Source organism: Hyaena hyaena, unplaced genomic scaffold (assembly GCF_003009895.1).
Source record: "Hyaena hyaena isolate Hyena2069 unplaced genomic scaffold, ASM300989v1 scaffold_19, whole genome shotgun sequence".
NCBI lineage: Eukaryota > Metazoa > Chordata > Mammalia > Carnivora > Hyaenidae > Hyaena > Hyaena hyaena.
The window spans coordinates 2,508,422-2,534,372 of NW_024080651.1; the positions used below are offsets into that span (position 1 = coordinate 2,508,422).

At 41.4% G+C, this 25,951-nt stretch overlaps 1 protein-coding gene and 1 long non-coding RNA gene across 3 annotated transcripts in view; one reads left to right on the top strand and one right to left on the bottom strand.

Annotated features, from left to right (window-relative positions):
• PITPNB (phosphatidylinositol transfer protein beta) overlaps positions 1-18,977 on the bottom strand; it is a 65,322-nt gene extending 46,345 nt beyond the window's left edge. For both annotated transcript variants that reach the window (XM_039225204.1, XM_039225214.1), the window contains exons 1-3: positions 18,900-18,977; positions 14,443-14,473; positions 11,288-11,433 (exon numbers count right to left, since the gene is read on the bottom strand). In XM_039225204.1, the coding sequence (XP_039081135.1) occupies positions 11,288-11,433; positions 14,443-14,473; positions 18,900-18,919 (197 nt within the window). In that variant the 5' untranslated portion in view covers positions 18,920-18,977. The remainder of the gene's footprint in view (positions 1-11,287; positions 11,434-14,442; positions 14,474-18,899) is intronic.
• On the top strand, positions 6,742-18,222 carry LOC120227072. Its single transcript, XR_005527168.1, has 3 exons — positions 6,742-6,804; positions 8,026-8,113; positions 18,037-18,222. It is a non-coding gene; the product is annotated as an uncharacterized LOC120227072 (long non-coding RNA).
• Positions 18,978-25,951: the final 6,974 nt, after the last annotated feature.

The following is a 25,951-nucleotide window of genomic DNA, read 5'->3' on the forward strand; positions in this document are numbered from 1 at the left end:
TATATATATATATTTTTTTTTTACAAATAGTTTATTGTCAAATTAGTTTCCACATAACACTCAGTGCTCATCCCCAAAGTGCCCTCCTCCATGCCCATCCCCCCCTCCCCCCCACATCCATCAGTCCTCAGTTTTTGTCAGCATTCAAGAGTCTCTCATGGTTTGCCTCTCTCCCTTTCCCCCACCATTTCCGCCCTTCTTCTCCCCCTTGGTCCTCCGTCAAGTTCCTCCTAATCCTCCTATACGTGCAAACATATGGTATTTGTCCTTCTCTGCCTGACTTATTTCGCTCAGCATAACACCCTCAAGGTCCATCCATGTTGCTACACATGGCCAGATTTCATTGTTTCTCATTGCCATGTAGTATTCCATGGTATAGATAAACCACATCTTCTTGATCCATTCATCTGTTGATGGACACTTAGGCTCTTTCCATGTTTTAGCTATTGTGGAGAGTGCTGCTATGAACATTGGGGTACATGTGCTCCTATGCCTCAGCATTTCTGTATCCCTTGGGTAAATTCCTAGCAGTGCTATTGCTGGGTCATAAGGGAGTTCTATTGTTAGTTTCCTGAGGAACCTCCACACTGTTTTCCAGAGGGGCTGTACCAGTTTACATTCCCACCAACAGTGTAGGAGGGTGCCCGTTTCTCCACATCCTCGCCAGCATCTAGAGTTCTCTGATTTGCTCATTTTAGCCACTCTGACTGGCGTGAGGTGGTATCTCAGTGTGGTTTTGATTTGTATTTCCCTGATGAGGAGGGATGCTGAGCATCGTTTCATGTGTCTGTTGGCCATCTGGATGTCCTCTTTGGAGAAGTGTCTGTTCATGTCTTCTGCCCATTTCTTCACTGGGTTGTTTGTTTTTCGGGCGTGTAGTTTGGTGAGTTCCTTATAGATTCTGGATATTAACCCTTTATCTGATATGTCATTTGCAACTATCTTTTCCCATTCCGTTGGTTGCCTATTAATTTTCTGGGTTGTTTCCTTGGCTGTGCAGAAGCTTTTAATCTTGATGAGGTCCCAACAGTTTATTTTTGCTCTTGATTCCCTTGCTTTTGGGGATGTGTCAAGTAAGAAGTTGCTGCGGTGGAGGTCAAGGAGGTTGTTTCCTGCTTTCTCCTCTAGGGTGTTGATAGTTTCCTGTCTCACGTTCAGGTCCTTTATCCATTTTGAGTTGATTTTTGTGCATGGTGTGAGAAAATGATCTAGTTTCATTCTTCTGCATGTTGCTGTCCAGTTCTCCCAACACCATCTGTTAAAAAGGCTGTCTTTTTTCCATTGGATATTCTTTCCTGCTTTGTCAAAGATCAGTTGGCTGTATACTTTTGGGTCCACTTCTGAGTTCTCAATTCTGTTCCATTGGTCTATGTGTCTGTTTTTGTGCCAATACCATACTGTCTTGATGATGACAGCTTTGTAGTAGAGGCTGAAGTCTGGGATGGTGATACCTCCCGTTTTGGTTTTATTTTTCAGTATTACTTTGGCTATTCGGGGTCAGAAATATATTTTAACTATCCTACTTATTCCTATAGTGCCCAAAAGTCTAAAAACCTTAAACACTCATCAAAAGTTCTAAAACTTGCTGACCCAAACAGAAGAAAATCGGTAGTCACTAAAGGCCAGTCAGAACCAAATCTACAAGAAGGTTTTAACTTTTCTTCATTTTCCTCCCAAATGCCTATTATCTTATTCCCAGGATACTTTCCCACTATATGAATTCCAACAATAGATTTTATTCTGACTTAGTGAAGAATGACCAAACCTTTGAGACAGTTGTTTCAAATTCACTTTTTACATTTAACACCAAAAACCATCTTTCCTCAGTGAATCCAAATTACGGACTAAATGCAGAAAATGCATAAACAGAGTAAATAAAATTAAATTTAAATTCTGCTTTAAAGGAGAAAAATTTTCATTAGTGGCAACTTTAAAACATTCCTAAGAAGGTGGTTCAAGCGTGACATTTATATATGATGGGCAGCATACAAGTTGGCTTTCTACCTCAGTTATCAACTTACCTAGCAAGTAATTTCTGCTTTGGAAGCTCAGAGTCTCACAAAAGGGAAAAATAGGAACTGAATTAACAAAATGCAGGTAGGCCTTCAAAAACAAATTAACAAGGACATTCCTCCTTTTGTTTTCCCGACTATCAGACTATCACGAAATGTTCTCTCCTGATAAACCATCATTCATGACAGTGCTTAACTCAAGATAAACACATCTAGATTCGGCTGTTTGTTTAAGAGTCAAGCATAGGGGCACCTGGGTGGCTCAGTCAGTTGAGCATCTGACTTCAGCTCAGGTCATGATCTCAAGGCTCATGGGTTTGAGCCCCACATCAGGCTTTGTGCTGACAGCACAGAGCCTCCTTTAGATTCTGTCTCCCTCTCTCTCTCTGCCCCTCTCGCACGGGCATACACACGTTCTCTAAAATAAACATTAAAAAAAAAAGGTGGGCAAAAAATAACGTCCAAGAGCACAAAAGGTTCTTTGCCATACATACCTCTTTCCCCACCCCAATTCTGAATGCACGTGAAGAATATCTAACTTCAGGGTAAAATTCAACCAAAATGTTTCATCAACTGTGTTGACAGGAGATAATACTAAGATCTGACGTCAATGTAACAACGGCTATAAAACTGTAAGTGGCAAGACAATTCTATCCTGGTGGTACAGGAAAACAAAGGGCTTCCATGGTTTAAAAGTTATGTAACAAACGACCATAATGTACACTGAACTTCTCCTGATCTAGGAGCATACTTTTAAAAAAAAAAAAATCTTGTTCCTGAGACAGGTATACCTTAGCAAATCATTTCAAATTGCACTTTTCCCATCAAAGTTTTGTATCTACTTGTAAACAAAATGAGAAAAACTGTTCGGTGCTATTTTTCCATCCTACATTCTATTGTGGATAAACATCAAAATGTTGAAAACAAAAAACCATGAAAGAATCTGAAGACCAGGTTAATTTGTCATAAATAATATAATCTTTCATTTTATAATCAAACGTAACATACCTTAAAATACTTTGGGCACCTCAATCATTCACCGAGTATGTAGTGTCCATTGTGTTGGGGGCTATGTGATAGTATGCAAACAGTATGCAAACAATTCCTACTCTGAGCTTTCCAGGGAAAGCATCAGTAAACAGAGCAGTACATCACCAGTGAATTACCTCTCCTGAAGTGCGGTAAGGTTAAGGAACAGTACAAGCAAGCACTGGGGTGAGGGTGTTCAATAAGGCCTCCCTGAGGAAGTGACAACAGAGATCTGGGGGGTGAGGAGGGCCTGCACATGAAGAGATAGGTCCCAGAGTCCTAAAATACTAAGGCCTGCTTGCGTCATTCTGAGGCCTTCAGCAGGGCTAGACTGTGTACAGGAGAAAAGAGGGATAGACACGAAACGATAATGGTGAGCTGAGCAGAGGGCAGACAGATCACATCGAGGCCCATTTTATAGGCTAAAGGGATGGGGTTTTATTCTTTGTATGATGAGAAGCTACTGAAGGCTTTAAGAAGAATGACAAAACCAGATTTAAATTTTAAGAACTTAAAACTTTGTCCTCGAATAGAGTCAACATTAGCAAATGAAAATTAACTGGAGTGGGCAACAGTGGATGGAGGCAAAAATTAACTCAAAATAGATTAAAGATCTACACGTTAAGAGCTAAAGCTATAAAATTCTTATAAGTAAACACAGATGCGAAATCTCTGGGGCCTCGGACTGGACAATGGTTTCTTAAATATGACGCACAAAGCAAATAACAACGAAAGAAAAAATAAGTAAGTTGAGCTTTCTCAAAATTATCAACTTTTTATGCTATCAAGAAAATGGGAAGAAAACACACAGAATGGGGGGGAAAACTACACATCATGTATCTGATGGGGCCAGTTTCTACAATATATAAAAAAACTTACAACAAAATAGACTATTAAAAAGCAGGTACAAGATTTGAACAGGTATTCTGCAAAGAAAATCTACAAATCCCAGTAAGCACAGGAAAAGAGGCTCAACATCATTCATCAGCAGAGATATGCAAATCAAGACCTTGAAATACCACCTCACACTCATTAAGATGACTACTACCAAAACAAAACAAAACCTGAAAATAGCAAGTATCATCAAGGATATGGAGACATGGGAGCCTTCATTCACTATTGGTGGGAACGTAAAACGGTGCAGTAGCTCTGGAAACAGTCTGGCAGTGGCAGTTTTTTAAAAAGTGAGGAGTGAACATATGACCCAACGACTTCAACTGTAGGAGTGTGTGCATGCATGTGTATACACACCCAAAAGAAATAAAAACAGGGACGCCTGGGTGGCTCAGTCGGTTAAATGTCCAACTTCGGCTCAGGTCATGATCTCACAGTCTTGTGGGTTCAAGCCCCGTGTCGGGCTCTGTGCTGACAGTTGAGAGCCTGGAACCTGCTTCACATTCTGTGTCTCCCTCTCTCTCTGCCCCACCCCCCCCACGCTCTCACTGTCTCTCAAAATAAAGACATAAAAAAAAGAAAAAAGAAATAAAAACATACGTCTACACAGAAACTTGTACACAAGTGTTCGCAACAGCATTATTTTTAAGAGTCAAAAGAACGGGTAGCAAGAGATCAGTCTGGAAGCAATTGGAAAAGTTCAAGAGAAAAGAGACAATGATAACTTTCATTAACGTGGTGGGGATGGAGATGGGAAAAATGGGTAGATATAAGGGGGAAAATTTACAAAATGACTTAAAATCCTCATTTGTGGGAAAGGACTAAAATCACCGGACACAAATTGGCTAACTTTCAGGAGATAGAACAAGACTTTAAGGGTTTGAAGAAATATCAAAGAGAGAGAGGAAAGGAAGTGTTTTTCACATTACAAAAGAGAATAGCAATAAAAAATGTAACATACCACAATGAGGAAACAATACACAACAGAAGTTATGTCTGATGTTCTGGAATAGGATCACTCTTGACTAAGAAGTGTGAACTGCGCAGGGGCACCTGGGTGACTCAGTCAGTTAAGCGTCCAATTTTGGCTCAAGTCATAATCTCAAGGGTCATTGGTTCAAGTCCCGTGTCAGGCTCTGTGCTGACAGCTCAGAGCCTGGAGCCTGCTTCAGATTCTGTGTCTCCCTCTTTCTCTCCACCTCCCCCACTTGTGCAGTGTCTCTCTCTCTCATTCTCAAACATTAAAAAATTTTTAAAATAAGTGTGAACTGTGCAAAATTTAAAACTTAGAATTATACACAAAGAAAAAATTTTGTGTTGCTGTCTAATTCTGGATTCAAGAATGCATTACTATATTTGGCTGATATTTATTAATCTCATACTTATTCAAAGATGCTCTCTGATGTGAATCACCGTATATAATCGACCTTTGTATTCTCAGGTGATTTTAAACTTCTCATTTTTAAACATAAACATAACTTTAGTTCCTGGCAAATGACTTTTGCTTATAAAAATGAGCTCTTTACTGGAATCACATGGAATTTTAAAATGATTTTCAATTAAACCTCTGTCGTTCCAATCTTTGGGGAACAAGCCCACTCAGGGGTTGGCACAACCTTATGAATTCTGCATCATTCAGGACTGACTGGAGATGATGAAGACATAATGCTTGTGAAGAATAAGAGAGTAAAGCTGATCTTCCCCAAGAAAGGAGAGAAAACAAACAACAAAAGGACTGGTCAGTGTGCTCCTTCCTACGAAGTCTCAGGAGAGCTGCAAGGTTTTCTCTGAAATAGCCATCTCAAAAGTGGCAACACATTTCCTTGCCTTGCTTCAAAATTCTTTGTCCAATAAAGTCTTTTCTCTCTCCCCACCATCCACTGTTAGGTGTATATTAAACATCATAAGGAAACATACTCAAAACTTTTATGCTAAATAGGATACAGGACAAATATGTACACATGAAATACACGGTCAGGTGTCAAAATGAGTAGATGTGACAAAAAGTAATGGAGTTTAGGGAATAAAAGTAGTCAAGGGATGTCTGCAGAGGACAGGGCTGACAGTGTGTGGGAAACTGAACAGATGATGGACAACCCCATATCGCAAGAAGAAAAGAACTAACGGGGCGCCTGGGTGGCTCAGTCGGTTAAGCGTCCGACTTCAGCTCAGGTCATGATCTCATGGTTCGTGGGTTCAGGCCCCGCGTCGGGCTCTGTGCTGACGGCTAGCTCAGATCCTGGAGCCTGTTTCAGATTCTGTGTCTCCCTCTCTCTCTGACCCTCCCCTGCTCACGCTGTCTCTATCTCTCAAAAAAAAAATTAAAAAAAAAAAGAGCTAACAGGATGAACACGGCACTTCTGAAGGACAATGAAGAGACGGGCCTACCTAGACCTGTCTGCACTCTGGACACTTACAACAATGGAGAGACAGGAGGAGTACACTTTGTTAAGTTTAACTTTATTCTGGAAGAAGACTTGACACTTTAAAGACTTATGAGAACATGGGATATGGTGAAACCCATGGTCTTGGAAGAATTTCTCTGTCAACTCCTTTGGCGTTCACTTCAGAAAATGGAAAATATCGTAACCCTCCCACAGGGCTCAGCGGTAGAGCAAAGTGGTTAAGAGGGCAAGTTCTGGAATCACAATGTCTGCCTAGGTTCACGGTCTGTCTCTGCTACCAACAATAGTGACATAGGGGCCAGTTCCTTACTTAACCCTTTCTGGACCTTTGTTTCCTCACTAGAAAATGTTGCTATGGGAAATCAATGAGCTCCCACCTAGAACACTTATGGTGACTAGCACACAGGTAGAATACAGTAAGGACTAGGGCTTCTGCTTAGAATTACCATGGGCAACTATTTACTGTAAGTTATCAAAGAAAATGGAAAAAATCTCATTACCCTGTAAGAAGATTAATGTATTTGAGATTCAAGGAAAGAGAAGTCCCCTGCATTGGCCACTAAATTATGGGTTTTTTAATACCTTGCCAAGATTGTTTCTCAACCTGCTGGTTCAGATGAAGCATACATATCTTACCAAGAAATGTCTTGCTGAAATGGGAAAGCATACTGGCCAGGGAATACAGAGACGCTGATTCCACCGGGTAAAGCAGAGCTCAGGATCAAGTATCTCAAACGTAAATAAGGTGTCGGTGGCCTTGGGCAACAAATTTAGCCAGCCAGGTTTGCAATCCTATTGATGCTATACAGTGATAGCACACACAGCACTAGAGGTTACCCGATGGAGCAAAGGCCAAAAAGGGGAACCGGGGTTACTGGACACAAACTCAACTTCCTAAAACTCTCTAGGAACTGCGGGTAGGTCCCCCGCATGTTGAACTTGCAGGATGCCCGCGCAGGAAACTCAGGTCTGACAGGCTGTGCCGCCAGCTCTGTGTCGTGACTGCCATCTTTCCTACAGCACAGTGATGGCCTCAGCACTTACTGCTAAATGATTCTTTGCCCTTCCATAATATAATGATCCTGTGGCTACTGTGCCATCAGCGCGACACTGATGACTCTCAGTGTGGACCTGGACCGTTCCCTCCCCTGGACCACAGCAACAGTGGGTCCTAGTTTTGTCTTTCTTCCCGGACAGGTTTTCAGTTGTTCTTCATTACTGCCAGAGAGGCAGTTACCTGCCACACTGCCTGAGACCCATTAGTGCCACCCTCTTTCCTTTTTCCTTTCCTGTCTCAGGCCTCCCCATGCTTCTGTCCACAGCTGCTATCTTTGTGTGACAAAATCAGGGGCGCTTGGGTGGCTCAGCTGGCTGAGCGTCCGACTTCGGCTCAGGTCATGATCTCATGGTTCACGGGTTCGAGCCCCATGTTGGGCTCTGTGCTGACAGCCAGCTCAGAGCCTGGAGCCTGTTTCAGATTCTGTGTGTCTCCCTCTCTGCCCCTCCCCTGCTCACACTGTCTCTCTCTCTCTCTTTCTTTCTCTCTCTCAGAAATAAATAAAACATTTAAAAAAAAAATCAGTCTTCTATGGGCATCAGACAGCCCTTACCATCCAATCAGATCCCTTCCCTCCCTTCTCACGGGACATCTGTGCTCACGAAGTCATGAGTACTTGTTGTTCCAGGACTTGGGACTGCCTACCTGTGACCAAAAGAGCATGGGATTAGAACCCAGAGAGTCCAGGCCTCAGTCACCACTCTGACACCTAGTAGGTATGTGACTTTGGGTAAACACACACTTTAGTGTCCTCTTAGGTACAACATGTATACTGCTTATTTTTCAGGACTGCCATGAGAAGTAAAGGAATACACGACAGGGTAAAACCAAAGGGCACTGTGGAACGGTTCTAGCTCCTTCTAGGAATGAAGAAGCCATAAGCTTACTGGGAGGCTGGCCTCTAGAGAGCCACAGTTTCCCTCTACTTAATCTATTAAAAGCCTGGGAGGAATTCTGAACTTCACCCCCAAATAAGCTCTTCAGAACACTAACAACTCTTGCACTAACCATATTTATATGGCTCACTTCAAAAGATTTATTATTTATGGCTGGAATGTCATCTGAACCAGATATTTCAAAATATTTATCATTTTTTTCCTAATTAAACAAAAATACAGAAGAGTAAAAAAAAATTTTTGAAATCACCCACAATCCCACCACCAAGAGAAAAACATTCCTAACATTTTAATGAATCTCTTTCTAGGCCATTTTCTGATTAGTTTTTTAAAAATATCTGTATTCCATATTTATATTTACATCTAAATTTAGCAACTAATCTTTTCCATGTAATGATATATCAAACATTCCCCCAAATTCCCACTCTCAGTTTTCAAATGAAGGAGATTTTGAATCTGTTTCAAGATTATTCATACATGGACATCATACAGCAACAGAAAATTTTATGTATCAAACACTCCGGTTAATTTTAGAATCCCCAGAGAGTTAAATGTTTACAATAAAAAAAGTTTTAAATGTTGGTAAAATTCAATTAATGAAGAAGTGTAAAATACTAGAAAAATAAGACTAAGTCTATATACGCAAATTTAATAAATATTATGTAGATCATAACATCTAGAATGCCACTTTTTTTCCCTCAACTGACACACTGTTTTAGGTATACTTAGGGTGCTAACAAATGAACAGGAACCATGTCTCTATGGACAAGTGATTGATCAAAATTATTGCCTTCATTCAAAGCTGCATCAGAAATGTTGTGTCCTAGGAGAAAATAAATAAATAACATTTAAGATCCTATAAAGTCATAACCTTATTTATATTCATGTGTCAAGATAAATCAAGCAGTAGTCTTAAACTGAAATGGTAGGAAAAATACCAATCGTATAGCTCACCTACAACTTTGAGGAGCTCTACAAAAACATGGCTGTTATTCATTCCAGTATGAAAAGAATAAAGGCAAGAAAAGATCAAAGCTCTCTCCTACCTTTATTTTTTATTTTTATTTATTTCTAGAAGAGAGAGAGAGAGACAGCGTGAGCAGGGGAGGGTCAGAGAGAGAGGGAGATACAGACTCTGAAATAGGCTCCAGGCTCTGAGCTGGCAGTCAGCACAGAGCCTGACGCGGGGCTCGAACCCGCGAACCGCGAGATCATGAACTAAGCGAAGGTCGGACGCTTAACCGACTAAGCCACCCAGGCGCCCCTCTCCTACCTTTAATAAATTGGGGGGGCCTACTGAAAAAATGGGACTCTTAAAAAATCCATTACTGATCTTTTGTCCTCCCTTGGACAAATATTGGTGTGTATTTTTGGTTTTAAAATATTTATGCCAAAGATAGAGATCAGATGGCCAAACTGAGGAGAACTGCAGAAAAGAACTTCTATCAACCAAAGATATAAAAACTATGAACAAAAGATTTGAACAGTCAAGTCACATAAGAAATTCAAATGGTCCACTAATATAAACATTCAACTTCGCTAATAAAGAAATGCAAATTTAAACAAGAGACTATTCTTGTGTATGTAACTGGCAAAAAACTAAACAGAGAAAAATACGGAAAATGAACATTATCAAATTCTTGGTAGGCAATCTGGCAGTAATACCAAACTTGTAAATGAGCCCGTCCCTGCGGCAATCCCACTTTTATACAGCTCTCCCGGAGAAACAGTAACCAAAGGCATGAAGGCATGCACAACCACATGCACTGAAATCCAGCATGTAACATGCAGAAAGGAAACTGCCTAAAGCACCTATATCAACTTATTTAGAGAATGGGTTAAGTCAATTATGCTTGGTTCACGTTAGGAAATCTCACTCAGCCTTAAAAAGAATGCCATGGACATTAAGGATGTTCACAATATGTCACTGCACGAAAGATAAAGGCAACTGCGGAGCCATACTTACAGTACAATCCCATCGATCACAGAAAACAAAAATTAACAACTGATCGAGCTCTCAGTACATTTCTTTTTTAAAAGCTTATTTGCATATGTGTAGAAAATGATTTGGAAGGAGAAACTGTTTCTAGTATTTCTCCCTGAGGTTATGGACATGTGATGGCAAGAGGTGGGGACTAAGTTTTTATTTTATAACCTTCTCTGTTGCTGGATTTTTTTTTAAATGTTTTATTTATTTCTGAGAGAGAGAAACAGCATGAACAGGGGAGGGTCAGAAGAGAGGGAGATACAGAATCAGAAACAGGCTGTCAGCCCAGAGCCCAATGTGGGGCTCGAACCTACGAACCACGGGATCATGACCTGGGCTGAAGTCGGACGCTTAACCGACTGAGCCACCCAGGTGCCCATGTTGCCTGAATTTTTTAATAAGCAGTTATTATTTTTATAATTTGAAAATAACCAATAAAAGATAGAGGTTCTCTCAAAAAACTAAAATGCAAGGTACTATCACAGTGAAATTTTAAAAAGTACCTCAGCATACCTGCCAGGAAGTTAAGGGGTTACATGTTCAATAATGAACTGGAGTTAAGGCATCATTTTCTTTTCCTTTTTTTTTTTAATCACAGAACATAGATTTATTTACTTATTTATAAATAGTTTATTGTCAAGTTGGTTTCCATCTAACACCCAGTGCTCACCCCCCACAAGTGCCCTCCTCCATGCCCATCACCCCCTCCCCCATCAGTCCTCAGTTTATTCTCAGTATTCAAGAGTCTCTCATGGTTTGCCTCCCTCCCTCTCCCCAACTATTTTTTCCCTTCTTCTACCCCCATGGTCCTCCGTTAAGTTCCTCCTAATCCACCTATATGTGCAAATTGATACCTATATGTGCAGATACCACCTATATGGTATCTGTCCTTCTCTGTCTGACTCAAGTTCCATCCATGTTGCTACAAATGGCCAGATTTCACTCTTTCTCATAAGGCATCATTTTCAATAGAATGACTACGCATCAAATGTGAACAGTCAGCTTACCTCTTTAGGTGATAGATTTTGTGTGTATACTGTCCCTTTTCTCCATCCTTCTCATAAGGTTCATTTTTTAAGACTTCAATTCCTTCTCCACCACCAGTTTCATTCTTACTAGCTTCTGCAACAGAGTAAAGCTGTCCAACCTGATACTGGAATTTCAGAGCACAGAATTTCAGTAAGCTAGTAGTAACTGCGGAAACTTCCTATCCTAAAATCTTACCATATATGACACCGAAAAGCATATCCAAAGCAGTCAGCACATTTGCTCCATGTGACAACAGTACTCAAATTAGAAATTAGCATGAGTAGGAAGACAAACACTAGATGAGCACACAGCTTTAAGAAACTGTAATATTTTACAAGACTCCCAGTATTTGAGAAAACTGCTAGTTACAAATATTCTGGGGTGCTTTAATATGTACTGATCACTTATTAAGAAAACATCTTGAGGCTTGGCCCATCTTTTTGTAAAATATACATTTGTATTTTCCAAAGTACTTTCACATCCATTTCATCTCATTTAATTTCACAAAATTCTGAAAAAGACATGACAAAAATCTAATTGTTACTCTGCCAATGAAGAAAGCTAAGCAACCAAAATACCATTCTTAATAATGAAGAGGAAATATATAAAGTATAATAATAAAGGCTGAAAACGCGAAGAACCGTTACAGTCCAAATTCTAGTAGACCTCTGGGTCTTTTTTCCCACGACTTCACCTGACATGACCAATTTGGCCCCTGTCCACTGAAACAGAAGTGATGGTGGGTACTCAGGATCAAAATTGTTTACTGTAAAGTTCTCCAATAAACAGAAACACTTTTTAAAGTGTTATAAATATACAAGAATTACTATAAAAAGAAACTGCTGACAGTAGTTTCTATTACATTAAAAAAAAATTTTAATGTTTATTTGTGAGAGAGAGAAACAGTGCGAGTAGAGGAGGAACCGAGAGGGAGGGAAACAGAATCCCAATCAGCTCCAGGCTCTGAGCCATCACCACAGAGCCCAACGCGAGGCTTGACCTCATGAGTTGTGAGATCATGACCTGTGAGATCATGACCTGAGCTGAAGTCGGACACTTAACCAACTAAGCCACCCAGGCACCCCTATTTCATTTGAAAGTGAACCAGAATTCTCAATGACCTGAACCGATACCTGTGAGTGGGCAGTAGAGTTCTGTGCCAATTTGGAGCTGCTAAAAGTTCCAACAAATAATAAAAAGCAAAGTTCTCATGTTCTAATTTGTTCTAGTGACTCAACCATGGCCCTATCTCCAATCTCTTCAAATTTGGCTAGATTTCTTCCTCCCGGCGAGGAAGGCCTAAAGAAATGCTTTTCTTTTCTTTTTTAAAGCATATTTTCAAAGAAAAGCTATTTCTAAAAATAAAATCATTCAAAATAAACATTTTATTTGAGACAAAAAATAGGGGTACTGGTAAGCTCAGTAAACACCTATATCTAAAAACCCACAGGTATATGACACTGTCTTGAGGGTTGATTTAAATACACACTAACTCAATCACTCAATTTGGGTTTAGGAAGCTAGAACCAAACACGTTTCTTAAGAGCAACCAAAATAATATCTGTAGGGGTTTTAGACTGTGGAGGAGGCATTTCTTCTCTGGTTTTTGTGATAACCACACCAGGATTGGTCCAGTAAGCTACAACCCTTAATTAAGTCCTTCAAAACATACTTTTCAACACTGGTATTTTTAAAGAAGGATTAAAATGTCTCTAATCAAAAGATAAATTTAATCTCAGGCAGAAACAGAGTAACAAAACTTCACACAGAAACAACTAAACAGTATCCAAAAAAATGTTATTAATGAGCTGATATTTTGTGGCATGCTACTAGATTTTCATTCTCATTTTTAAGAATAACTTAAAGACAGGCAAAAGACCTGTTTAGTAAATCTGAATAGAGGGAAAAGCTGAGATTATTTTGGGTGACGACACGAAGACTCAGAAAGATTTCAACAAGTTGATCTGACCAACTGAAACCAAAAGAAAAATTTTAACCAAAACAAATGTCAATTTCCACATTCAAGTTCAAACAATCAATTGCACAAGTAAAGCACAGAGGTGCCTGGCTTGAGTGTTTTATACAGGGAGAGCTCAGGCACCCCTGAGATGTATACAGCAGTGTTCAAGGCTGCTTTGAACTATGCCGGCAGCTACTCAATTTTAGTTCCTGCATTTTGTTCCTTTCTGTCTTCTGTCAGCTGTCACTTCTTAGGTTATCGGTTTGTTTTGTCCCACTTCCAAGTCACTGCTTCTAATCTACTGTCAGTTCTAGCAAAACCAGAAAACTGAGCAAGTGCAAACCGTATACAAGTTCTAGAAGGACCCGGCGGGCTTTGTGGGGTTTGCTACACAGATCTGTTTCTTTGCTTTCATCCTCATTGCCAGCTATGCCACAGAGAGTTACAGCTGCAGGATGTGCAGTTCTGGAGAGGAGGTGTGTTTCTGTACCACGTGCAGATCAAGGGAGATGATAAGCTCTCACAGCTACGTGCCGGTCAGGCTGTGTTTGGAACAGTGGCTTCAGTGGAGAGCAACAACTACGCCGCATGTAGTGAGAGCAGCTGGCGAGGAAGTCTACAGGTCACATTAGACCAGGCCAAATGAGCACGCTGGGAATGGTTAACCCCATGACCTCACGTAGAGGAGAAGGAACAAAAGAACTTGAGGGGAGGAGCCAGAACGGCCAACAGAAAACCCAATGGGCTACCATATGCCAGTCAGAATAGGCTTAGTTCCCACCGCACAAGTGGAAGGGACTGTAAGCAACAAACCTTATAGGAAAGCAGATTTGGGCATAAAGGCAAATGTCTGAAATAACCACCAGTAAAACATACTGTTCCTATGAGCAGCAAGTTTCTTAGCCTTACAATGCTCACACTGAGGTGGGAACCTCCTTTCTCTGGGATACTGTAGCCAGAATTCCTCAACTGGACAGGAGATTAAACAACATTCTTTAAACACTTCTGAAACAAGGCAGTGTAGCAGAATGCACTTACAATTAATCATCTGTGCATACCATAATTCATTTGTATGAATGTAAAGGTAAGCGAACACGATAAAACTATGATTTTAGATTAACGTATCAAAACACACTGTATCAAGAAAACAAACAGAAATTAAGTGAGACTTACCTCCTGAACAGAACATGGCAAAACCACACGGCTAAAAGGACAAAAGAAAAAAAAAAATTTATCACGTATGGAATACACTGAGCTTTACAACACAGATCTCTAGGTTTAGAAGAATTTTGAATCCAATGACAGCATGATACAAGAATGTCACTTAAGAGGGTCTTCGCAATGCTTACAGTTGTAAATAAGAATTTTTAAACTGGGGAAATAAACTACTATTTCTGGGTGTCAGTGATGATTCTGTTTCGTGTCCTCACTGTAGCAGGACCCCAAATGCAGCTGCAGAGATTCCAGTGAGGAGAAAATGAACAAGAGAAAGCTCATCGCTGAAAATTGCAGGGTGCCAAATAGATTACTTTTGGACTGTCTGGTCAGGTTGCCCTCAGGAAATTTTTGGTACAGTTTCATTCTCCATCTCCACACTACAAACTTTGTTTTCACGATAGTTCTCATAGGATATAGGTCCTGAATCTCTTGAACGAACGCCTCCAATAATCGATCCCCACTACCCAATTACTCCTGTTTTATTAAGACAAAAACAAGTTTAAAAAGTCCTTTAGACTTAAGGAAAAAAAATTGTACCAAGGAAAATACTTTGAACTTTATAATTATAACCCTTCCAGGGTTGAACAGATGTTTGATCCTGTCCAAAAGTCTGTTACTGGACATACAAAAGGACCTAAATGGAGGCATAATGCTCCTGAAAATATATTCCAAAAAAGAATATCGTGGTGAATTATTTTGTACCAGAATATTGCATTTTATCATCAGATTTTTACAGGGAAGTACCTTCACCTACTTCCAGCATAAACTCTGAAAATCCCTAAGTATCAACTGTCCCGTGATAATAGCCGGTGTCCAAAATAGTGACTTTTTTGGGGGGCCTGGTCCTTTTCAGACTTTCCCCTACTAACCGTTAAATGACACAGTCATGCCATTTAAAAATTCGTTTTAATTCTCTATGATAAGGAGAGAAAAAAATTCACAACGGTCACCTAGATTTTCATTTTACAGAAAATTCACAACTGTTCTTCCTTCAGCTGCCCTGTCCACCCACCCCCCTCCCCAGCCTCCTGAAACAGCTACGCTGGAGTGCTCACATCATCTTGACCTCCAGTAATATAAAACATGCCTCCTGCTACTCTCCTTCACTGTCGGGGATCACTCAGCATTCTTTGTCTTTCTGATAATGGTCATCTAAAGACAAGTCACCAAGACTACTAATTCCTATTCTCATCAAGAATAAACTTGTCATACAAAAAAATCCTTCCATACCTAATCCTGTTAACTGTCTCCTTAGAGTACACACTAACTTGCTATCTCAATCACGCAAAATAAACTGCGGCCAAGCAGGTGTGGGGGTCGGAGGGGGAATAAGATACCGACAGGGAGTGTATTTCAGAAGCTAAAGAAAAATATGAAGATACACGCTGGGAGCATATTTTCAGGGCCTGGAATACAACGGTAAGAAATCTATTAACACTTATTAGGCAACAAGGAATCCAAGAAGGTTGTTCATAAGAAGTGGTGACAGGACTACAGTTAATCTGAAGAAGCCACCTGTAGGCAATTAAAAACCATTAAGAAGCAGGATGTGGGGGTGGAAAGGCAACTTTGGGGAAGCTAGGCAAGGGTGTACAAAGGCCTGAACCAAGAAGATGGGCTGCAGAGGAAATGAACAGAGAGGAAAGAGTTAAGACTTCCCTGAACTTTCACAAAACCTAAGAATCACTGCTGAGTAATTTTCACAACTACTCACTGGTAGGGAAGATCCCTACTTTTATACAACACTTTAAGGGACTTATTTCACAAAACAGAAGATGACTAATCAAGATATTCTGGATGAATGATGAGTCAAATTCTTTAAGATTTGCTTAATGAAAAGTAAAAGAAATAGGCTCTGATTTTCTCTTCTTCTCAAAGTAGTATTCAAACTTTAGAGCAATTTGAAAATTTTCAAAATTCTCTGAAAACTGTCAGGAAAATAATATTCCAAATAAAACTAGCAACTAGATCTTTAAAACTAGGCCTATGCAAAAGGCAAGTTCACCCATTGCTGGAGTAACAATTTGAAGGGAACTCCCCACCCTGAGCAGTCATTTTTAAACTTTTAATCCATGTCAAAAATAGATGACATTTTTTAAGACAACAAACATTTGCCAAAGGATTTTACAGTTTACCAACACCTTCACATAGGAATGACCTATTCATTGCTCCTGACCAAAAACAATTTTAGAAAGCTGACTTACAAGCAGGAAGAATCATTTTTTTTTTTTCATCTGACAGCACTGAGCACTTACAGTATGCTGGTCTAGATGCTAAGCTGCATACGAGGGATACTTAAAACAGTCTCTGCTTTCAAAAAGTCTAAGAGGAAAAAAAAAATCTAGGGGGTCATACATGAGTGAACATCAAGAAATGTCACTTATAACTCCTCGGGAAAAAAAAATTACAGTTGGGCACATTACAGCATTCATTACCTCGGTGCATTTAAACATTTACAATGACGGTAATGATTCACAAAAATTGTGTTCTGCAGATTCCCAATGGGAACTGCTTTCCACGAATTAGCTTGCTACTCCTCACATAACTGTCACACGGATCTAGCGAACACTTAATTCATATTTTAGGAGGGAGGAAATAACTCTAATAAAAATGACGAGATCGGTGATCTAAGATCAGTTCGGCAAGTCGCTTACTATGTGACTTGGGCCAAGTCAATTTCCTTCTGTCTTGTTCCCTCCATTTGTCTTAGGATCTACACCTACCTACATTACAAAGATGTCAGAGTAATAAAGAAAATTTTCATGATACACTGTATAAATGACTTGGAAGAAAAGCTTTATATAAATTCAAAATCCAATACTATAAACTTTAACTGAAAATGTTTCTTTTCTCAGGATCCCTGTCACCACCTAGAGTTGTAACTTTTCATTAATTTAACAAGTACTTATTGAGCCCTCACTATGTTGCAAGGACTAAGAGCTGGGGATATGGTGAGCAAAATGAACAAATTCATGGAGCTTACATATAGTAAAGGAACACATGTAGTAAAACATTTTAAAAACGTTGCACGTTAGGCAGTGATAATTGCTACTGGCAACAATTACACGAGAAAGGCAAATACCAATGGTTGGGGTGCAATTAGGTTTTCAGAGAGGGATTCCTAAGAAGGTGATACTTAAGCAAAGACCTGAAGGAGGCAGGATGGTTAATGAGATAAGGGAAGGTTCAGGCAGAGAGAACAGCAAGCAGAAAGGCCCCGAACTGAGCGTTTTCCCTGAACCAGTGAAAGACCAGTAAGGAAGATTGTGAGCTCAGGACGGGCAGGGTAAGGTAGTGTGATCAGAGCAGAAGCAGCATTAAGACTTAACGTGGGCTACTGTAAGGGCTTTGGTTTTTATACACAGTCAGATGGGGTGGGGGGGGGTGCTAATGAGAAATGAGTGACTTTTTAAAAGAAGTTTGAGAACATTAAAAATAAAGTGTCTGGAGACGGCTAAATTAAGCCAAAACTTATGATTAAGAATTTAAAATGAGAAGAGCACTTGAAACAAGGTACAGGCCGCACTCGAAATCCCGAGTTGCCCACAGGATGCTGACGATACGAACCAGCTGTGACAACTCAACAATCAAGGCTAACCAGATTTCCTGTGATAGTCACAGTCCGAGCCGGTGGGAAAGGACATAATTTTTCAGTAAAACCACTTCGCCGGTCCTGATGCACCGAAAACCATTGCATTTGACAGACCACGTGTTAAGAACTCCTCGTCTCAACCCCTTGAGGTAAGTGGAACCCAGAGTGTCACTCCATCTTAAAGGCATGAAAACTGAGACTTAGGGCAGAAAGACGGCTCTCCTGGTAAGTCTACGGAGCTGCCCTGGGAGCGCGCTTTTTCCCCGAACTCCTGGCTCCTGCTTGAACTTCAGGGCGCCTACTTCCCACCTCAAGACCCGACACCAGGGCTGTCTTCACCTGGCATACCTGTCTTCCGCGGGTTACAGGTAGGCTCCACCCCAGACGACAAGTCACTATCAGACCCACCGCACCTCCCCACCCTCGGGGTCTGGCTCGGGCCCACTGGCGGATCTGCGGGTGGGCCCAGGCTGAGACTGGGGTTGGTGGGGCTATGAAGAAGGCGGGTCCCAGCGGAAACTCCCGGCCTCGCCTTCCCGAGCCACGCGCTCCGGCCGGGGACCCAGGCGCCTCCGCCCCACGGGAGAGGGCGGCGGTGTCATCACGGCAACGTCAGAGGAGCTGGTCTGGGGGCGCGCAGCGGAGAGGCCTTCAGTGGGCCGGGGGCGCGGGCCGGGGAGAGGGGGCGCGCGCAGGGAGCGGCCAGCCAGCCCCGAGGCTCTCTTTTTTCTAGGAATGCTCCGCTTCCCCCACTCCTCAATCAATGGGCCTCCCACCATCGCCTTCGCGTAGCCCCGCACGCACCCACAGACCCACTCACAATTCCTTAATCAGCACCATCTTCCCGGAACCCCCTCACAGCTGCCGCCGCTACCACCGCCGCCGCCGCCGCCGCCGCTACCGCCCCTCACGGCGCCTGCGCGGCCCCGCCTCCTTGCCCCCACCCGACCCACTGCGGCGCCTGCGCGACCACACCCTTCCGCCGCGACTCGTCGCGTCAGCGCGCGCGAGGAGCTAGCTCCGCCCCAGTCCCGCGCCCCACCTTAGGCTCACAGAGCCTCCACTGCGGCTGCGCAGCTGGCTGGAGGGCGTGCGGCTTCTACCGCGGCTGCGCAAACTGGGCGCGCGCTCGCTCGTCCCTCAGGTGTCGCTCCTCCCTCCAGTGTAGTTCCCTCGGGGCGTATGTGCAACCTACGATGTACGGTGAGTTTTCCAGTCAGTTCCCTGGAAGTCCTTTTCTGGTGACCAGCGCCAAGCTTTCTCCCACGGCTTTTGAAAGAATGCCCTGTCCTTGACCGGCATCGCGTTCCGAGGTCTCCATGAAAGTCTTGCTGACGGGGGGGCGAGGCTGACGCCGCGGCGTTCTGTTCCCGTTGCTGGCCCCGTCGGATTCCGCGGGACACCCTGGCTCACCAGGCTCACTCCTCACGTGCATGTTCCAGCAGCCTCGTGAGTGCAGCCAGGGCCAGCCGCTGTGGCCGCAACAGCGCCCCAGTGCCCGAAACTCCCCAGAATCCAGGGACCCGACGAGAGGAACGCCCACGAGTCGTAACGAGGGCCCCCGGGGGGGGAAAGAGGTGCTCGCCCTTAAGACCTAGGAAAGGGACCTGGGCTTGGGAGGACGGTCGTGCTGCCCCAGCGAACGCCCACGCGACCCCTCCCCGAAAGCCTAGGAGGGGTGGTGGCTCCGGGGCTCACTCGCTTACTCTGTGCCAGGCACAGTTCTAGGCACTGGGAATACATAGGGACTCAAAGTCGACACGGCCCCTGATCTCCCCTGGAAACTCGTGAGAGCGGATTTGGCTTTAAACTATTTAAAATAGGGTCATGGAGGAGGCAGAGTCATCAAGGGAAGGGCTCTGGGGAGGCTGTGGTTGAGCCTAATGTTATAAGTAGCCTAGCCTGTGAAAATGGTGGAGGAGCCAGTCCCCGGGCTGGAACAAGGTTGGAGTATTTGAGGGGTTGGTGGAGGGTAGCGACGACCAGAACATGTTACATGAGGGGGGGAAATAGGTTGGGACTACGTAAGTCGCTAGACCTAGTAAAGAGTTTTGGGTTTTTTTTCTTTAATATTTAAAGAAATTATGTCTTTATTTTATTTTGAGAGAGCGAGCAGGGGAGCGGCAGAGAGAGAGGGAGACACAGAACCCGAAGCAGGCTCCAGACTCTGAACTGTCAGCACAGAGCCCGACATGGGGATCGAACCCACGGACTGTGAGATCATGACCTGAGCTGAAGTCGGACACTTAACCGTCTGAGCCACCCAGGCGCCCCTTTTAATATTTTAAAAAAAAAAAAAAATATGTCTTTATTTTGAGAGACAGAGCGAGCAGGGGAGGGGCAGAGAGAGAGAGAGGGAGACACAGAATCTGAAGCAGGCTCCAGGCTCTGAGCTGTCAGCACAGCTGCCCAATGCGAGGATTGAACCCACGAACTGTGAGATCATGACCTGAGCCGAAGTCGGACACACCGTAGTGAAGAGTTTTAATTGTATTCTAAGAAGCTGGGAAGCTGTTGAAAGGTTATCAAAAGCATAACATGAACTTAATATTATTATCTGTATGGTGGATGTCAGGTAGTATAGTACCTGAATCTGGAGTTAGGGCTGCCTCAAAAGTAATAGAAGTGAAATACTTAGCAAAAAGCTAGAGATTTCCTCCTAAAGCAGTATGTGGGGATCCTTTCTGTGATGTGTGAAGCACTTTGCTAGTTACTGTGATGGCGGAGATTCAGGGAAACCTGTCCTTTCCAGGGAGTTTAGAAGTGGGGAGTAGCGTCCATCGTCCATAGATTGGGCCCAGTTTCTATGCCAAGTAGCATGCCCCATAGTGGAAATGCTTTATCTCCTTTCATCCTTAGGGCAACGTTTTGAGGTCAGCAGTTAGCATGCTTTGTTTAGAAAGGAAAGAAAATGTACAGAGAGCCAAGTTAAGTCAGTTGTGCAAAAATCATGTGGCCAGCTTGTTACAGAACTAGGTTTCAAATCCAGGGTTTAAAAACTTCTAGTCTGGGGGCGCCTGGGTGGCTTAGTCGGTTAAGCGTCCGACTTTCGCTTAGGTCATTATCTCGTGGTTTGTGGGTTCGAGCCCCGCGTCGGGCTCTGTGCTGACTGCCAGCTCAGAGCCTGGAGCCTGTTTCTGAGTCTGTCTCCCTCTCTCTCTGACCCTCCCCTGCTCACGCTGTCTCTCTCTCTCTCTCCTAGAAATAAATTTAAAAAAAAAAAATTAAAAAAAAAAAAAACTTCTAGTCTGGTCTTTCCAGTGCACTGAAAAAAATGAATAAGAGGTTGGGGCATGCGGACAATCTCTATAACAAATAATTTTTCTCAATTATGGAAAGAAGAAAGTTACGGTCAAAGTGTAGAAGACACTTAGAGCTGATAATAAAGTACAAATTTGAATAGTATATTTGTGTACATACATATACACATGTATGTATTAGAGTTAAGCAAAAAAAAAAACCACAAAAAGAAATATATATTAGAGTTAGAAAATATTCTTTAATGTCCAAGGAGATAACATTAATTGCCAAACTTACGAGTAGTCACTTTATGTAGTAATTTCTCCCCAAACGTTACGCAAGCTGAAACACAGCTTTCAAATATTTGAGGATAAGGAGCACCTGGGTGGCTCAGTCAGTTAAGCATCCAGCTCTTAGTTTCAGCTCAAGTCTTGATCTCGCAACTGGTGGGTTCCAGCCCCGCCTCCGCTCACTGCTGTGGGTGTGGGGTCTGCCTGGGATTCTCTGTCCTTCTCCCTCTGTCCCTCCCTCTCTGCTCCACTTGTGCGTGTACTATCTCTCAAAAATCAACAAAACATTTGAAAAAAAATTGTGGATGAGTTTGTGGTTGACCTGCTTTATCAATCATTAAGGAAAATTATTAGGATGTTGCTTAACTTTTGAAGTCTTCCAGCAAGAGTCTGCTAATTCCATTGTCTGCTTGGCACATTTGCTGCTCATAGTTAGCACTCACGTGTTTGTAAAATAACAAGACTGCTGGATGGAGTATAATTTTGAACCAGTATATCCTATGGATATTTCAGATTCATATTAAAACATTCAGTTACCACAAAGATAAATTAAGAAAGTAACCAGTTTAGGTGTATTTATTGAGGGAAAGAAATACATTAATTCAAAAGTAGCTAGGTTAGCAGAATACATGAAATCAAGATATTGTGCTTTACATCTGCTTAAGAGATAAACGTGGCAGAATGAGGGAATATTGAAGAGGACTGGAGAGCAGCAAAGACATGAACTATTACCCCAAAGTGGAAAAGGAGGACATACAAAGAAAATAAATTACAAATAAAAAGGACATTACAAATACAAACTAATAGATTGTGTGGCATATTCTTATTTTAAAACTAAAGATGTTAGACCTTGTGCATTTTGCAAATATGGACGTAACATAGGCTATAGTTTATAAGTAATGGGACATAGGGAAAAAAATCCAACTTCTTATTTAAGCCTAATATCTCTTGTTCTTTGTTCTAATTTCAGCCCTCCACAAAGGTAACCTTTACACACAAGATAGAATTAGTTAAATTCATTTGTACAAGCCTCCTGTAATCACCAGTCTCATTGTTTGTATTGTGCTGGAGCAAAGAGCTCATTATAGTAAGAATAATGTTAGATTTTATTGAGGCAAATCAAAAGATTTCTGACCATGAGCAATGTTTGGAATACTTCTGCAGTAGGTAATAAAATACAACTCTGGTCAAACAAATTTGAATGGTCGTTCAAATATTATAATTGAATTTCCCCCTTCTTTTTCTTCTTCCTAAAGCAGATGTTCTTTTTTTTTTTGATTGTTTTACATTTTTTTTTTTTTTACAAATAGTTTATTGTCAAATTAGTTTCCACATAACACCCAGTGCAAAGCAGATGTTCTTAACCAAAGGCTTTTTAGTGAGTGCTCAGGGATTTTGTGAACCACTGATATTAAATATACAGATAATTTCATGTCCATTTTTTCTGGGGGAGAAGTCTATAGCTTACATTTGCCTTGCCTACTCTGCATTGGGTCTACCCCATTTTCCCTTCTTCCCATTCTAGACTTATTTTGATTGAGACTATTTCTATGAAAACTAGAAATATTTCCAAGAATGCTTTAATTTTGTCACAGCTTAGGGCATCGGTCATAATATTTTGCCACTGTTGGGGACAGGATTGCGTTTTGCAGTAGAAAACCCTTGGCCTGAATCCAGGCTCTGCCACTTGCTGGCTTTGTACCTTTGAGCATATTATTTAATTGTTGGAGACATGTAGAAGGAATATCTACAACATAGATTTGTTGTGAAGAATAGCTTGTGAGTTCCTCCCATCCATCTCACTTCATCCCTAGAGGTAGCTATTATCCTTAATCACTATTCATCCTAATGCATGAATAAGAATGCATATATATTTATATGTTCTTATACCTATTCATATATGGCTATAACTCACTCCACATTCCTATATGGGTATAACCCTTTCACCTGCAGTGTATACTACAGATATCTATATCATTATTGACATTTGGTATTGTCAGAATTTTTCATTTTTGCCACTTTACTGGTTTTAGAATGCTCTCTCACCTGTTCACTTGACATTTCCCTGCAGGGTGAGGATCTCTGTGTTTACTGCCCATGTTCATATTTGCTTGTTTTCCTTTTTTTTTTTTTGTTTATAGAGGATTATGTATATATATGTGTGTATATATACATATGTATGTATACATTTTCTTTTTGATTTATAGAGGATGTGTGTATATATATATTTATATATATATGTGCATTTGAATCTGTGTTGATTAGGTGCACTTTATATTTTTTTCTACCTGGGGTTTGTTCTATCACTTTGTTTACAGCAGGGTTTCTCAGCCTCTGCAGCATTGACATTTTGGGTCAGATTATATTTTGCTGTGGAGACTGTTTTGTGCCTTGTAGGATGTTTAGCAGTGTCCCTGGCCTCTATCCACTAGATGCTACCACTAGAGGTAGCACCTCTCCAGTCATGGCAATCAAATATTTCTCCAGACATTGCCCAGTATCCTGAGGCGGAGGGATGAGGGGGTAAAATTGCCTGACTTGAAAACTACTGGCTTATAGTGACTCTGTTGTGCACTTATTTATCTTAAATAAAATTTTGTCTCACCAACATTTTTTTTGAGTTTTTATTATATACCAAGCTCTGGCCTAACCCTAACCCATTTTACTCATCATAGCACATATATAAAATAGGTACTATTATCATCCCTATCTTATAAAGGAGAAACCTTGTTTATGTCTTCTAGTGTGCAGAAAATGTTAACCAACTGTACTAAGCTATAATTTACATACAATAATATGCATCCAGTTTAAGTACACAGTTTTAAGAGTTAAGTCAAATAGATACTTTAATAATCCTTAAGGCAATCAAGGCACAAGATATTTGCATCTCTATGAAAGGTTTCCTCTTGCCTCTCCTGTCATCCCACAATCGCAGCCCCAGGCACGCATGGAACTGTTTTCAGTGGCTATAAGAATTTTTTAAAACCTATTCTATCATTGAATCACGTAGTGGGTACTTTTTTGAATCTGGCTTATTTCACTTAGCATAGTGTTTTTAAGATTCGTCACTGTGTGTAGTTCACTCCTTTGCATAGCTGAGTGATACTCCGTATAGATATATCCGATTTTGTTTATCCATTTACTTGTTGGACTTTTGAGTTCTTCCCAGTGTCTGGCCATCATAAATAAAGTTGCTATGAATATTTGTGTGAAAGTCTATGAATATTTGTGCGAAAGTCTTTCTGTAGACATGCTTTCATTTCTCTTGGGAAATTTTTTCTTGGATCATAAGGGAAATATATGTTAATTCTAGGAGAAACTGCCAAATTGATTTGCAAAGTGGTTGCACTATTTTACATTCCCATAAGCAATGTATGAGTCTAGTTCCTCCACATCCCCACCAACACATTTTAGCCATTCTAGGGATACATTGTGGTATCATTGTAGTTTAATTTGCATCCTCCTGAAGACTAATGACATTGAGCACTCTTTTCTATGCTTATTGGTCATTTGTGTAGCTTCTGTTGTGAAATATCTATTCAGATCTTTCGCCCTCTTTTTTAAAGTTTATTTGAGAGATATAGCACGAGTGGGGGAGGGGCAGAGACAGGGAGCTTGAGAATCCCAAGCAGGCTCCAAGTAGTCAGCTCAGAGCCTGAGGCAGGGCTTGAACTCACAAAACCACTAGATCATGACCTAAGCCAAAACCAAGAGTCGGACACTCAACCGGCTGAGCCACCCAGGTACCCCTGCCAATTTTTACGTCGGTTTTTCTTTTTATTATTGAATCATAATAGTTCTTAATATATTCTAGATAGAAGTCCTTTCTCAGATGTAGATGTTACAAATATTTTCTCCCAGTCAGCAGCTTGCTTTTTCATTTTCTTGTTGGTATATTTCAAACAGCAGAAGGAACCTACTTAAACATCATAAAAGCCATTTATGAAAAGCCCACAGCTAATATCATCCTCAATGAGGAAAAACTGAGCTTTCCTCCTGAAATCAGGAACACGACAGGGATGTCCACTCACCACTGTTGTTTAACATAGTGTTGGAAGTCCTAGCATCAGCAATCAGACAACAAAAGTTTGTAAAAGGCATCAGAATTGACAAAGATGAAATCGAACTTTCCCTTTTTGCAGATGACATGATACTCTACGTGGAAAACCTGACAGACTCCACCAGGAGTCAGCTAGAACTGATTCCTGAATTCAGCAAAGTCGCAGAGTACAAAGTCAGCGTACAGAAATCGGTTGCATTTTTATGCACCAATAATGAAGCAACAGAAAAAGAAATCAAGAAACTGATCTCATTCACAATTGTACCAAAACCCATAAAATAC